Source organism: Galeopterus variegatus, unplaced genomic scaffold (assembly GCF_000696425.1).
Source record: "Galeopterus variegatus unplaced genomic scaffold, G_variegatus-3.0.2 Scaffold2158, whole genome shotgun sequence".
NCBI classification, from domain to species: domain Eukaryota; kingdom Metazoa; phylum Chordata; class Mammalia; order Dermoptera; family Cynocephalidae; genus Galeopterus; species Galeopterus variegatus.
The window spans coordinates 229736-244945 of record NW_007728269.1 but is presented as its reverse complement, the minus strand read 5'-3'; the positions used below and the strand labels follow the sequence as shown (position 1 = coordinate 244945).

General features: G+C 58.8%; 1 protein-coding gene across 1 annotated transcript in view; it reads right to left on the bottom strand.

Moving 5' to 3' along the window:
- SHANK2 (SH3 and multiple ankyrin repeat domains 2) overlaps positions 1 to 15210 on the bottom strand; it is a 56904-nt gene that overhangs the window by 11813 nt on the left and 29881 nt on the right. Inside the window, exons 7-10 of the mRNA XM_008580783.1 lie at positions 10534 to 10664; positions 8752 to 8836; positions 7763 to 7783; positions 3913 to 6301 (exon numbers count right to left, since the gene is read on the bottom strand). Coding sequence (XP_008579005.1) covers positions 3913 to 6301; positions 7763 to 7783; positions 8752 to 8836; positions 10534 to 10664 — 2626 coding nt within the window. The remainder of the gene's footprint in view (positions 1 to 3912; positions 6302 to 7762; positions 7784 to 8751; positions 8837 to 10533; positions 10665 to 15210) is intronic.

Sequence of the window (15210 nt, the reverse complement as noted above, 5' to 3'; positions counted from 1 at the left end):
CTTTAACCAAAACACCCGAGTGCTCTGCCTCTTGGTACACAGCATGGTGAGAATCCCGCTCGTGCCCAGCACATCCGGCGCTGTGAAAATCAAGTACACCGGTAGATGACCGAAGGCCTTTGAAAATTCAAGTGCACGGTTCAGGTGAGAGACGTTCATCATCACCAGCAACACTTCCACGCGCCCATCCTCATCTGAGAACTACGGCAGGGGGCGGTCGCCGGCACCAACGATTCATCCTCCTGGTCCTGAGCTCCCGAGGAAAGAGCCGGCAGCAGAGCCCCAGGCTCCTGGGCTGGGACCCCCAGCCAGCGGCACCGACGGGTGGGGAAGCCCGAGTTCACCGCTGAGAAGGAGAAACAGAGATTCCCCAGGGAGACGCACGCTTTCTTCCCCAAACCACAGCTTCCTTCACTTTGATCTGGTTTGAGACTCTCTTCAAAGAAGAGACTCTTCCTGGAAAAATCAGTCCCGAGGACCACAGGGACACTTCTCCTGGAACTGCCTGAGGGCTCCATTCTTGGCAGGGTGTTTTCAGATCAGGCCTGAGAGATGCCTCCAACGTTTTCTGCTAAAGAAAACTACTCGAAAGAAAAGAAAACGACTCGTCTTTCTTTCGATAACATGTTTTTAATCAGGACATCCCCAAACTCTGTGTCATCCCTGATTTCGGAGAGCAGCTTCCAGCAGCAGAAACTCATTCATGGCTCAAGTTAAACCAAACGTACCCAAGAAAGAAAGGATCTAGTCATTTACTTTCAGCCTCTTCCCATCGTGGGTTCTAGCAGGAAATGAAAGGAAAACAGTGGCACCTCGGAGTTGTTAAGAAAGAATCCAGGGGTGAAGGTTACTTGAAAAGGGTCAAGTTCAGCTGAGGTTTCTGCCCACTTAGTGAACGACGGTGGAATGACTCTAAAACCTGTCTCTCTCCTGGGCGATCAGAACTTGTTTCTATGGAAATGGGATTTTTGCACCATGTTTGTCATTTCAAAAAGCATGGCTGGTTTTCAGTTTTCCCTAGAAAAATTCATTTCTTTTTCCTCAGTGGGAATTTCCATGATCCAATTTCATGCCTCATTTTGCCCAGGGCCGTTCACAGCTCTTAATTTTAGGTGCGCCTGGCTTTGTCTAGTCCCGGAATGGTGCAGCGCTGGCAGAGGAGAGGCATGCCAGGGCACATCTGTGTTGCACAGGAGGAAGGGAGTTGTGTGCTGCCCGTTCATGAGAAGGACACGCGTGCCCAGGGCCAGGGGGCAGCTCTGCTACCCCCTCGGTAACTCTGCCCAGGACCCACTGGTCATACTGACCGTCCCCCAACTTGCCCTCATCCGTGGGTCCCCTGACTGCAGCTCACATCCGCACAGCCTGGCCCTGGCCTGGCCCCAGGCCTGCCAAGGTCCTTAGATCAGATAGCGATGGTAAGAGTTGAGTGCCTAAAGTTAATGACCTTCTTTGTCCTCTGGCCTCGGGCCATCATATTCCTAGTCCCACTCTGAGTGTAACCCTTGGCCGGGAACATGGCCGGGAACAAGGAAGACTCGACTTGGCCCCCAGGTGCTCAGCAGGGCCGTAACCACCTGGGGTGGAGCCCACCTGTCACCAGCCGCAGGATAACAAGGGAGCCCGAGTGCTCAGCTCCACGCAGGGCCTGAGAGCAGCACCCCCAGCAACCTCAGCCTTGCAGATGTTGTCAGATAGTTGGCCCTTCCTTCTGAGGTGATCCCTGGCTCCAGCGAGAGGTCAGAGTGGAACCCGAGCCAGCTTCCTGTGTCCAAGGTCCAGCTCTGCACCGTCCAGCTGCACACCCTTGGCTCCGTGGCTCCTCGGCTCCTTCCTTCTGAGGTGATCCCTGGCTCCAGCGAGAGGTCAGAGTGGAACCCGAGCCAGCTTCCAGTGTCCAAGGTCCAGCTCTGCACCGTCCAGCTGCACACCCTTGGCTCCGTGGCTCCTCGGCTCGGACTTTCACAGTGGGAGTAATTACAGGCCCTGCCTCAGTGACGGACACGACGCCCTTCGGTGAGTGCTTAACTGGCGTTGGCTAACACTAAGTGAATCACGTTATAAATAACAGAACCAGGGAGGCGGCCCTTCTTGGCAACCAAGCCTGGATGGATGTGGTCACCTGGCTGCTCTCCGTATGAGATGCAGCAGGTCTTCTGTGCTGAGGCCCCTCCCTGCCAGGATCCACCTACAGACATGCAGGGCGGGGAAACCTGAGAGACACATGCGGGCTGGAACCCACTGTGAGCACCCCAGGAGCTCGACTGACCCCAAAATGACTAGGGGATATGAGCTGTCCTGCTGCTATTCCGAGAGAGGCCTCCTGGGCTGAGGTCCCTGGATTCGCTGGGGGTAGTGCTTGGGGACCAGGGCTTGGTGCAGGCTGCCCTGCTGGCTCGAGCACTGAGTTTGTCCCTCTAGCCCTAGATCAGCCCCTTTCTACTCCTTCCTTCCTGCGGACATCACTGATGAGGGGAGCCAGAGCCAGAAAACCTTAGCCTGAGTCCGACCGGCCCTGCATGTGGACAAGCCACTCAGCCTCTCTGAAAAGTGGGTCTAATTGGTATCACCCCCCACGCCCGAGTTGCCCTGAAGACCGATCGCACACGTGAAAGCGCTCGGTGAAGTGGGAAGGCCTTTTAAGTGTGTTACTCCACGTCACGCGATGACTGAGGAACCGCCTGATCCCAGCGTGGGAAAGGCAGCGCTAGCTGAGTTTCAAGGTCTCCTCGGGACTTGAGTGCACAGTGTTTGTAGGTGCGTACGCACCCCCAGAAACGGGGTTTTCAGAGTGCTTTTTCCTGTCCATTGGCAGTGCAGCGTGAACGCCACATTAGTGGCAGGGGACAACACATCAGCAGGCTTCTCTCTGCCAAGGCCTGCTGGTCAGTCCTCCTCCGAAGAGTGGTGGGGCCCTCCCAGTAACTTGCGTCCACACGGAGATAACCGGGAACCCGTGGCTGTCGGCCGGCCTCGAGGACCCCACCGAAGTGTCCTCACCGACCGATGGGCTGAGTGGCTGGGACCAGACGCCTGCTCAGCAGGAGTACGGAGAGACTTCATTAGTCACATGACGGAACCCGAGATGCGACACCAGTGGGAGGAACTGAAGACCAAGGCGCCAGGGCATGGGGGACAGGGAGCCACCACAGACGGGCTCCCGTGAGAGCTGGGACAGCCGGCCGGGGCTGCTCCAGAGCGCGCAGGCCTCAGACAGAGCCCGGGGGTCGGGTTTAGAAATGACTCCCCACTTATCCTACCTTCAGTTCTGGTGGAAATCACTTAAACCCTGCGTGATACTATGAACTGCCAGCTCGGGGACAACTGGACACTCTTTCTCTGTGATGATGTCTGTCCCCGGGACAGAATGGACTGGCAGGAGGAATGCGTCTCACTCAGGTTCACCAGTAAAGCCCTAACCTGGGGCCTCCCTGGCCCTCCCTGCAGGTAGCACGGGAGGGGGGAAGAGCCCACGCACATGTATCCAGACACCCACGCACCACCCACCGCTGGCGTGGCTGCCCTTACACCACCACCTCGAAGCTCGCCTGGGGCTCTGCTGAGGCTCTAAGTGGTCTTTTAGGTGGTCCTGGCAAAGATTTGGGGGCACAGAAGGGAGAGCAGAGCTTCTCTTTGGAGCCAAGGTGGGTTGGCTCTGTGTCCTCTCATTTCATGACATGTCTTTACGGGGAGTGCCACGTCCCACCAGGATGGGTGTGACCTTTCCTCTGTGGCCCGGAGTCCAGCAGAATGAGCCCAGTGCAGAGGCTGAGCACAGACATGTCTGGCACAGGTGGCTTCACAAACTGGCCTCTTTGCATCCACCTGGGCTGCTCCCCAGGGCTCTTCCCGGCCAGCACTGCACAGTGCCACACACGCGGCAGCGTGCGCCTGCGCCGCCCTGGGACTTACCTTGGAGCGAGGCTGGCAGACTTGGCTCCCGTCGGCAAATCCAGTCCGTCCCCCGGCTTTGCCGATTTCTCTCGGTTCATTTGCTGCAGGATTGAGTTCAATTCGCTAATGACGTTCGCCTTTGGGCCTGAGAGCATCGGGCTTTTGACCTCCGTGATGTCGCCCCACAACTTGGAGGTCCTTGGCTGGATGACCTTGACCACCCCGGGCTGCACAGCGCCCGGAGGCGGCGGGGGAGCGGGCGGGGGGATGACGAAGGTGTCTGCATCTTCCTCCACCAGCGCGTCTTGATAAAGTGCATTGTTTTTGTGGATCACGGGCTTCATTTTTGGCTTAGGAGGTACGGGGGGTTTGTCCACCAGGAACGCTTGCCCGTCTGCATAGACTGTGCACGTGTCCACGTTCTCCCCGCCCTCGGAAGACAGGGTGGAGATGCTGGACACTGTGGAGATCGTGCTGGTCGTCTCGAGGTGGTGGTCGCTGCTACTCCGGCTGTCCGCCTCCTCGATCCCAGAGTCGGCGACAGCGTCAAAGCTTTCGGGGGGCGGCAGGAACGAGGCAGGCAGACAGTTTGAAAGGCCAGCTGGCTTCTTACCGTCTGCAGAGTTGGATGGTTGGCTGGAGTTCAGGGGAGGGGACTGAGGGGCGTCGTTTCTTTTCTGCTTGCCCACGTCTGTGAGCGCGGGGACAGAAGCGGCGCGGTCGTCAGGGATATCAAAACTATTTGCAAATTCCAGGGGCGGAGGCAATGGCTCTGTAAAAATAAAATCCTCATCCAGATCCACGGATGCCAGAGGGGGAGGAGGGATGCGGAATGGCAAAATCACCGCCTCTTCCACAGAGCCGGCCGCCACGACGGTTCTGCCGGGCGCAGCGGTGGGCTCGGGGGCGGCGGCGACCTGTAAAGCACCTTCGGTTTCGGAAGCAGCTTCTGGCACCTCGGGCAGCGAGCGGTCTGGCTTGGCCTCCACGTGCGCCTTTGCGTCACCTTCCTCCGGGGGCCCGTCGGGCTGGGCGGCCTCCACGGTGTGGACCATCAGCAGGCCGGCCGACTGCTGCTGCGACGTGTCCACGATGTGGATCAGCATGTTCTTCTTGTCGCCGCCTTTCCGGTCCCTGCTCGGCTCGGCCTCGTACTTGTTCTCTGTCTCTTGCCGCCGCAGGGGCCCCCGGGTGTTCTGCCTGGGGACCGGGGGGAAGGCTGCTTCCATGCTGGGCCGCATTTTGGTATCGATGTAAAGAGGTTTGTTGAGGTCGGCCTTGGGGGCCTCCCCCTTGGGTCCCTGCAGGGACTCCTTCATGGCTCGGTCCCTTGCGGAAAGTGCCAGGGCCAGCGGGGAGCTGGGGTCGAGCGGCCGCCCGGTGAGCGGATGGACGTAATTCTCAGGGCTGGCCGCGTTGCTGCTCTTGGGGGGCACCCCCGGGCTGCTCTCGGGCCCCTTGGCTGGGGGTGTGGAATTCAGTGGCCTCCCGGCCTCGCCGCCACCCACAAAATGGTTCTCAGGCTCCCCGGGCATCGCCCCTGGCGCGGGGGGCGACAGCTGCTCCGTGCCATCCTCGTCTCCAAATCCGCCGTCCTCGGGGAAGGTGGGGGGCTGCATCCTAGGGGCGGGCGGCCCCAGACCCACGTCCTCGTCCCCCAGGTCTGTGGAGAGGAAGGCCGGGGAGTTCCTCCTGGCTTCCAGACGCTTCTCCCGGTCGCGGACGGCCCCCGCGATGGCGGCGGCAAAGGGGCTGCTGACGGTCAGGCTGTCATCGGGCCGCAGCTGGCCCGGCTGCTCCGAGGCCTGGGGGTCGATCTCCACGCTGCTGCCCTGGCTGCTCTTACCGCTGCTGCTGGTGGACGGCTCCTTGACGATGATGGTGGGGATGGGGATGGAGCATGTCTTCTCGGGGCTGTCCTCCACGTTGGACTGCTTCACCAGCATGCCCTTCCGACGGGCGGGCTTGGCAGGGACGTAGACGGCCTTGCTGGCGATCTTCCCCACCTCCGAGTACGGGTTTTCGGGCATCTGGCCCCTCTTGTTGCGGAAGTTGGCCTGGGGGGCGACGTTCCGACTGTACAGGTCGTCGGAGTCCAGCGAGTAGCGGTCCAGCTCCCTCCTGTAGTACATGCCCTTATCTCTCATCACGGTGGCCACTGTGTCGGATCTGGTGGCCGGGGACACCTTGGCGGCGGAGTTCTGATTGAATGCGGGCTTAATCGTCCCGTAGACTCTCGGGGTTGGGGACTTGGGGCAGTTGTAGGCCGTGGGGGAAGGTGGAGGTGGAGACGGGGGCACAGACTGCGGCGGGGGCGGGATGTCCTCCGAGGTGTCCGGCATGGACAGGCTCCTGGTGAACTTCAGCATCGGAGGAGCCAGAAACTGCCGCTCTTCCTCCGTTATTCCTGCAGGAAGAGAACAGGTGGAGTTTTCAGTCACCGCAGCCTCAGAAACCCCACGAGGCGCCTGGGATTGTGAAACACACACCATCTCCACAGACTCACAAATCAGACAAGGCACAGGTGTTCACGAAACAGCACAAGCCACGATGCCAAGAGGTTAGTAATGTGGCCCATTCTGGGCAAAAAATAATAACAGAAAAGTAAGGGGATGCAGTGGGCGTGTGCTGCTGGGACTGCTGTCCTTCCAGGGCACGGGCGGTGGTACCCAGAGCTGCGTGCTGCTCTGCAGGCCCAGCCCTGAGTGCCTGACCGCCTGTGTGTGTGCATGTCTGTGCATGTACACTGTGTGCACATGTGCGTGTGTGCATGTACACTGCATGTGTACTGTCGCGTTGGGGGCAGGGACTGGCATGAAAGGGGCTCAGTGCCAAGGACTGTGCCATGGTTCTGATGGTGCTTGAGCTCTGTCGTTGCTGCCTAGGTACACAGGAAGGCCTGCCATCTTTCAGCAGAGCCACCTGCCTGCTGGTGGCCCTTGTGTGCTGGGAGGAGGTGTCACCGTGACAGTCTCTCCCAGGGTGTCACGAGCTGTTTTGTTGCCTGACTTCTCTGGGGTATGCTGAAGTCCCTGTGCTGGTGCCCCCTGGGCCCTCAGGAGGATGCTGGAAGGTGGCTGGCTCAGAGGCAGTGCCATAGCGGGGAGCTCGACTCTCCTCTTTCCCCAAAGATGCTCTGCCAAGCCAGGAGCAGGGTCCTGAGCAAACACGCAGCCTCGGTGAGCCCCTTCTGGGTCATCACGGGGTACGAGAGCTGCTCCTACCTAAGACCCTCCGGAGTGGGGCTGAGGGCCCCGCAGGCTACGACGACCGTGACTAACCAGGATCAGGTTCGGCTGATGTGGTGCAAAGGCAGCCGTGTTGCAAGACCTGACTGGATAGAGTGCGTGGTGCTGACGTGTGAGAGGAAGCACCCTGTCCTGAGAGGGCTGGTGGTGTGGCTGTGGGCTCTCTAGGGTGCACTGATGGGGCGTGACCGTACAGACTGTTCAACAGTCCGAGACATGAACACGTCAACAGGATGCACGCCAGAGAGGGGAGCAACACACGCACACACACACCAACGGACACGGGGTGCTGGGGTCTCGTGTCGGGGGCATGCAGGTTTTCCAAAGAGGCAGCAAAATGAATTACTTGAAATAAAAAAAATTCCTAGGACAAACTACAGTAATTTATTCCAATGAAAACTTCCATTCAATAAGGGTATTCCAAATTTAACATACTCCTTGTGGGCGGATATTTTGGCACTGCAAAGATTGGTTGCTATAGGTGGTCGTCACTGACCGCTCACTGCGTGTTGGTTGCCTGGCAGGTACGTTCCCAAGGAGTAATAATTTAAGAATACACCTTATAAAGTAAATTGCGTTACATTCAAATTACAGATTCCAAACTGTAAGGATTCACTAACCTGATAGAAAGATTCTGCTGTCTGACAGGAGGAAATCAATTGTTATTAACCAGTAAAAAAGAGCCAGCGACACCACATCGCGTATATGCAACTCTGCTGGTGGCCCTGAGCTCGCTGTGGGTGACAGTTTTACGCAGCAGACACCACCTCCACGGTCACTTATTGCTTTGTGACTGCCTGCTGTCGTCCACCTCAAACTAGTCACACACAGGCCATGTCTCCAAGTCACATCACCAGGAGGCCTTTCCAGAACACACAGAACAGTGTCCCCTGGGGTGGGCGAGGGACGCTCTTCTATTTAAATGGCAAGGGTCCGCTGGTGTCCGGCAGTGGCCTTAGCTCCTATGAGATTTTACATGGATTATCTCACAGAGGGACTGTCTGCAAGGGTCAAGTTTACCTCTGCCTGTCACAGAGTCGGCAGGAGTGACATGGACATGGAAGGGAAGCAGTGTTCTACAACACACAGTACAGTATTGCAGTGGGATTCAAGAACCTGACCCAACCACCCTTAGAAGTATGTCCATTGAGCTCCTACAAAGAAACGGTAGAGGCCTGTCAACGCAGGGAACACGCGGGACCCACTCAGAGCACCCATTCTGAGCCACGCAGGGTGAGGTGGGGGAGCCAGCCTGGACCACCCCATCGTCCCTCCACCTTCCTTCCTGGCATATGGCCCCCCTCACCCTGCTGGTATTATCACAGATCACTGGGCTTCAGGATTGGGGAAACCAGCCTGGATTTTGTATCCATAGAAAGTTCCACACCACGCAGATGATCAAATTGTGAGCTGGTGGGTGAGGCCGGGTGCCCACCTGCTGGTGGGTGGGCCTGGCGGGAGCTGCTAGGCGGGGACGCCAAGGCCATGGTGGTGGGCCCAGTGGCCGGCACTCCCGAGGGCCCCGAGGGCTGCGTTTGGGAGCCAAGGGGCAGCTTCTGCGGGTGAGGGCCACGCTTCTTACCTATCGACTTCTGCCTTCGCATCGTACCTCGAGGGAGGCCCAGAAATGGGCCTTTCGGGCTCCCAGGAACGGTGGGCGTCATCACGGCAATCCCTTGGCGTTCGTACACAGACTGCAAAGCAGAGAGCCCAGGGTGAGACGCAGCCCGGCCAGCCCCCACCCGCGGTCATAGGGCCTGGAGGGCAGCCAGGTCACTGCGGCTTTCTCAGCTGCTTCTGGAGTGGTTTTAGGTCTTTGGAGAGGCTGATGAGACACCAGCATGAGGACCCCAGAAGGGCCCTCTCATGAGCTCCACAGTGTCGCCCCGTGAAGGTGCCAGCATGCCCCGCGTGTGAGCCCTGGTCTGCAGTGACCCCATCACCAAAGGCAGATGGCGTTCGGGAGGAGGGGCCAGAGCAGGTGTCCACACCTGGCTCCCCCCTGCTGTGCCACCCTGGTCACATCCTCCAGCAGGAGTCTCTGTGTTCCTCCTCCATAAAATGGGCTAACACCCAGCGGCCCCACAGCATGTAGGGAGGTGAGCCTGGTGCCGGGCGCTGCACGGGTGAGCTTGAGGGAGTTGCAGGATTGCTAGGAACACGCCCCGAGTCTGCGGCACGTGGCTGTGCTGGCCTCCTCCCACCTCCGCCCTGGAAACACGTCCTGTGCAGTCTCTGTCCAGCCCTTGTGCCGCTCCGGGCTGCAGCTCTGCAGAACTGCGATGCTGGCCGTACCCCGCAGCATCAGACGGTGACTTAGGAGAAAAATCGGACGCAAATGCTCAGTGGAAACATTTGTGTGCAGGCTTGTATGGCTCCAGCCTCCAGATCCCGCAGGCTGGGGAGGGGAGCATCGAGGGCAGCCATCCTACGAGGCTGGCAGCGTCTGGGCAGTGTCTGAGACAAGGCAGGGCCCGTGGGTGCAGCGAGGGGCGGGGAACAAAGCAGGAGGCAGGGTCTGGAGGGTGGACCTCGCGGAGTTCCGGAGGTGCTGGGAGGAGGTGTGAGGGCGAACGCTTTAATTTTAATCATTAGCAGTTGTGTTTGTGTGAATGTATACTGCAGAAAACTCATACCAAATTTATGATATTTCTGAGTGTGACTGTTTAAGAAAAGGCTAGATTAAACAAAGTGAGTCAATTTGAAACTGACTCAAGGATAATACTCAGTAAGGTCAGTAATCAGAACAGGTAGTGCTGGGACCTGGTGGCACAGAGAAGGCGTCTGGAAGACAGCTAGAGCAGCCTGAGGGTCCAGAGGCCCCGCTTGCCCGTGGGTGGAACAGAGCGGGTGCCCGCCTGGGGAAGGCGGCCCCAGCAAGGACGGCCTGTCCGAGCCGGCAAGCGAAGCCTGAGCACAAGGCAGTCCCAGGCCCGAGGACAGCTGCCGCCCAGAATCCCAGTGCACAGGGCACGATGTCTGTGCACATGTCCCTGCCTGGGGAGGACCCCGGCGGGTGGCTCCTCCACACCGCGCTTCAGTGCTCTGGTAGACTAGGAGCCACTGTCCCTTCTGTCTGAAGAGCACTCCCTAGGCCCCTGACATCCACGGGCTCAGGGTCCTCGGCTGAGCAGGCGGGGGCATGACCTCGAGGCTCAGGGGGGCTGAAGGACTGAGCCGTAAATGAGGGGCAAGGTTCAGTCTCCAGCCTGGCCTGTGCTCCCCACCGTGGGTCTGCTCTGGACCAGGGCGCTCGACCTGTGGCCACTTGGATTTGGGCTCCGTGTCTGGATGGCATGTGGAGCGTGTGCCTCACCTGCTGATCCCTGCCCACCCACTTCCTGGGTCACACCCCCACCCCCATGGTCCCCGGGGGGGGATGGCCACTCACGTTCATGTCCGAGACGGGCGCGAAGCACCGGCTGGTGGGCCGCTGCTTGATGGTGGCCACCCTCGACTCCACGGCCACGTTCTCCGCAGTCCGGGGGGGCTTGGAGGCCGGGACGATCTCATCGGGTTTATCTGCAACGCAACCGTGAGGGTTGGAGCAGGCCCCCGTGACACGGTCCGGGAGGGCGGAAATCAGGGGAGTCGGGAAAAACGCAAAACTGCAGCGACCACTCCGCATCCGTCACCGCGTGGGGCGCGCCGCCCTGCTCCCCACACCTCGCCCAGGGAGGGGCGCGCGTCAGCACAGGCGGGACAGGGGACCCTCATGCTCGGCCTTCCTCTCCTTGGGGAGCGCTCAGCCCACCGAGGGCCCTGGAACTCTTCAGCCATTTCTTTAGTGGAATCACTCTGTTGCTACTAGTGGGACTTATTCTCGAAAGTGTTAACCAACTTTCAGAACTTTTTAAAGAGACTCAGAAATGTGGTGCCTTTGTAACAAAATGCTGTCGCCGCTATATAAGGACTCAACAGCCAAGGCTGGTGGGCATCTGGGAAGCTGGGGCCAGGAGCTCAGGAGCCCCCGGAAGCCTGTGCTGCACAAGGAAGTCCCCAAGTGTTTCCCCCAGGAGAAGAACACTCCCATTGCCTTCCGAAAAATAAAGCCAAAGGTTAGTTATAGGCAATCCTTAGAAAATTAAACAAAGTTTTAGAAAATAGAAATTTAAAGCATAAACTTTTTTTTCTTATACTTGGAAGCTGGAGCACATCCTAGAACTATCCTGGTGCCCTGGTTTTATCTCTGGGGTGTCTGAGATCAGGTACAAGGGTCTAGAGCTGTTAAGATGAAGGGTCTCGGTTCACTGAGACCTGCAGACTCAGAGTGTTTGGGTCCCCATGTGCATTTGGAAAATGCTCCAGCTGACTCCAACTGCGATTCTAGTGAGATGCCACCAGGTCAGGATGATGCTGGTGTGGAATGGAGCCTGCTGGGTCCTGAGAGGCAGGCACTGGCCATGTCTGCAGAGGAGCAGACCACCCGAACCTTCTGCCTGCAGGCCCGAGGCTGCCTCCCAGGCAAAAGCAAACCTGTTCCTGGGGTCCGGCGGCTTCCTGAGAAGTGCAAGCCACTGAAAAGGCTCAGGCCTCTGGGGCCTCGCCCAGACCCCGAGCCCCGAGGCCGTTGTGAGCCAGAGAGCAAACCAGAGCCCTGGTGGCATCTCTAGAGGAGCTCTCCAGAGTCACAACATCACTCAAGGTCACCCAACACGGAGGCACTGACTTCTGACAAAGGCCGGCCAGATCCGAGGCCCCCACAAGAGGCAGCACACAGAGGGAAGGGGTGTGCGGGGCACAGAGTGGGGCGCCCTGCCATGGCTCACGACTCCCTGAGCAAACAACATGTGTGCAACTCTTATGTCTGTGCAAGCACTTCCGAGGTGAAGTCAGACAAGCTGCCCGATTCTGGGCCTTGTTCTAGACCAGTGGTGGCCAAGTCCTGTGCAGGCCGTTCTTGCATGGCCCTTGACCTCAGGGCGGACGTGCAACAGAGACCGTATGGCCTGCAAAGCCCGGGATGTTCACCCTCGGCCTGCTGGGAAGGTGCTCGCCAACCTTGGGTCTGCGCTGCTACGCCGGTGTACTGGCCAGCAAACGCCGAGTCCTTGCAGAGCAGGTCCCAGGCCATTCTTCTCTGCTGGCATACCCCTGTGATATGGGACCCCAATTTCAGGGGATCCCCCTCTGTCCCCTGCTGCCCCCTCTCCCTTCATGGCCAAGTCCAGACGACCAGCTTGCGGGCCCACAGGGGCCCATGCTGTGTCCCCCTCACAGCGCCCTCTCCTGTCACTTGGGGACCCCAGAACTCTCTGGCTCTTCTCTGACTTTGCTGGTGCCTCCTCCTAGGGGGGCATTTCTTTCTCTCTGGTCAGGCAAATAGAAACACTCGGCAGCAGGGATGTCCCCTGCTACGGTCACCCGTGTCCTCAGCCCACTGAACTGTGCCATCCTTACCCACGTTAGGGGCCCTGCAGGAGGCTCATCTCCCACCCCACCCACCTCTTTTCTAACCTTCTCCCCTTTGCTGGAGTCCCTGCTCCCACAGCTGTGTGGTCATGCTGTGTCCACCGGCCACCTCCCCAGCAATCTACTTGCTCCAGGAAGCGTCTCCCCTCCCAGGTCGGGGCTGGGATTCCTTTTGTGCCCCTTCAGTGGCTGGTGATGAGCTTGTTTCTGTGCAGGTCGCCCCCACCATGCCTGTCAGCCGGGCCTTGCTCCCAGGGGTGCAGGTGGCGCTCGGGTGACCTGCTGTGGCCAGCCAACTGTGATGCATAGGTCCAGCTTGGTCTGTCCCTCAAAGATGTGCCTCTCAGCAGTGGCTGATCAGATTTACTTCAGTCGTGGTGTGGCTGCTGTGTTTTTCTCCAGTGCTGGGGAGCCATGGTGCTGGGCGGGAACACACGGTGGGTTGCTGGGAACCACCGGCTCTTCCTGACTGGGCTCTGGGGTAACCACATGAACCAGCCTCACCCGACGATGTGCACAAGTGAGGGGCCCTCCTGGCCGCACGGGCGAACCCCACATGTGCTCAGTCAGAATCCATCGAGTCGAGACATGGCAGAGGTCCATTAGAGCCGGGGGAAACTGGGCACATCTGTCCTGGCCTAACCTCTGGGCTGTTTTAAGCTCAGTGGCAGAAGGTGGCAGCCAGGCTGGGTAGCTGGGGGAGGGAAGGCTGTCTGCTGTGACCACCACCCGCAAGATGCAGGAGGCTCACCCCTGCAGGGAAGGCCCTCTGCACGGCGTCGGTGCGTGAAGGCTGCAGCCACACCCTGCGGTGCAGCTGGCTGGGCACATCCAGGGGCCAGGGACTCTAGGGCTGAACAGCTCTCCTGTGACTAAGAGTTAAACTGGCCAAGTCTTGGAGAGGCTCATTTCTAGCTGTGCCTTCCAGAAGTTGTGAGTCTGTTTCTCGGGTATCGAACCCCAGAGTGGATGGGGCTGGTTCACCTCCGTTCCCAGCATCTCTGGAACAAACCTGCAGTCTTCACGAGCCCAGACAAGCAGGCTGTGACCTTAGAACCGAGGGCCTCAAGTGATGGGTGTGCCCAGGGCGAGGCAGAGGCATCGTGGCCAAGGACAGCAGTGGCCCTGGTGGACGCTCTTCACTCCCGTCCTCATCCTGAGGAGGACCTGGCTGCAGAGGGGGGATTATTCGCATTTCACAAAGACAACTGAGGGTCGCCGATGCCTGATGCCACACGGGCAGAGACCGTGGGGAGCCTGAGCTCATGTTCCCAGCCTGTGTGCCTGCCATCTGGACAGGGCTGCCGGCCCTGGTAGGCCACAGCAGCGAAACACTTATTTGGAAATGGCCTGGGTCACCACCAGCACGATCTGCCTCGTCTACCCAACTGAAAAACAATGGGGGTGTGTCTGTCTAAAGTCAGGGCACCGTCACATCAGTCACCACGTTGGTGGTCACATAATGGAAGGTGCAGCCCCTGGAACCAGGGCCACCTTGAATGTGCGCATCCTTTCCCCTCCCGCCTCCACCCCAACCCAAATGTTCTTTTGAACCAGGACACACGGGAGCAACGTGGTTGGCTGCGGTGGCAAGGTCAGGGCTACTATTCCTTTCTAAGTTAGAGTTGTCTGTGAGATTCAGATGAGAACAGGGAAAGCCCCGTGTCACTGTCACGCGGGGGCACGGGTCCCCTCCTGGCCCTGGTCTCTCGGATGCGCTGACCAGTGGGAGTCCAGCAGCCCGCGTCTGCTCGGCCCCCGTCTCTGAGGTCTTGCTTACCAGAACACAAAGGCTTTTAAGAAAAGCTGTGAGACCGTGGGGTCCCGCTTCTCATGCTAGGCTCGAAAGGGTGATGCTTAATTTATAAAAGCCCAGAACTGTGTCTCTATTCAGGGACTCCAGATGAAGAGGATTAGTGAATCCAGCCTCCTGCTGTCTTAAAGTGAAGTACTTAGTGACTGAAAACAATCCTGCAGACAGATTTGAAAACTGTCAGGCCTTAAGAAACAGTCCAGCGATCAGTCGATGGCCATGCTCCACCGGTGACTGGGTGTTAATTCTCCAAGCAAACTAATGTTCTCTTTAGGAGACAGAAGTGATGCTACCCGGCCATAAATAGCAAACTTCTGGGTGTGTGCTCTGGGAGGTGAGGTGGTGGATTTGTCAAGCACGCAGAGGTCACCACAGCCGTGTTTCTCATGGGAGGCAGACCCCGTTCTTCTGCCCATCATCAGAGTCACCAGAGTCTCCCAGTCTGGGGGACTAACCCGGACCACAGGCAGACTCCAACATGGGTTACCCAGACAGTGCAGAAAGTGGGGTGCCCTGTGCCCTGACGCTGGGGGAATCCTGTGCCACTGTCCATGCACTCTGCAAGTCAGACGTCACTGGCTTTGCACAAGGTAGGCACCAAACTGTGCAGGGAAACAGCCCAAGTCCACAATTTGGTGCCATGCCAGGGTGGAAAGGCCCAGGATGACACGGGCACCATGTGGACGGGAGGGGAACCTTCTGGCCGGGTCTACCGGTTCCCAGGGGAAGAAAAAAAGAGCTCATGGCAGCCTCTTCAGCTCCAAGGTGGTAACGCAGCCGGCCCAGACCTGGGAGCAGACCTCAGGCCAGCGCTGGTGCTTGGCGGCTTCCCCGTCTACTCCC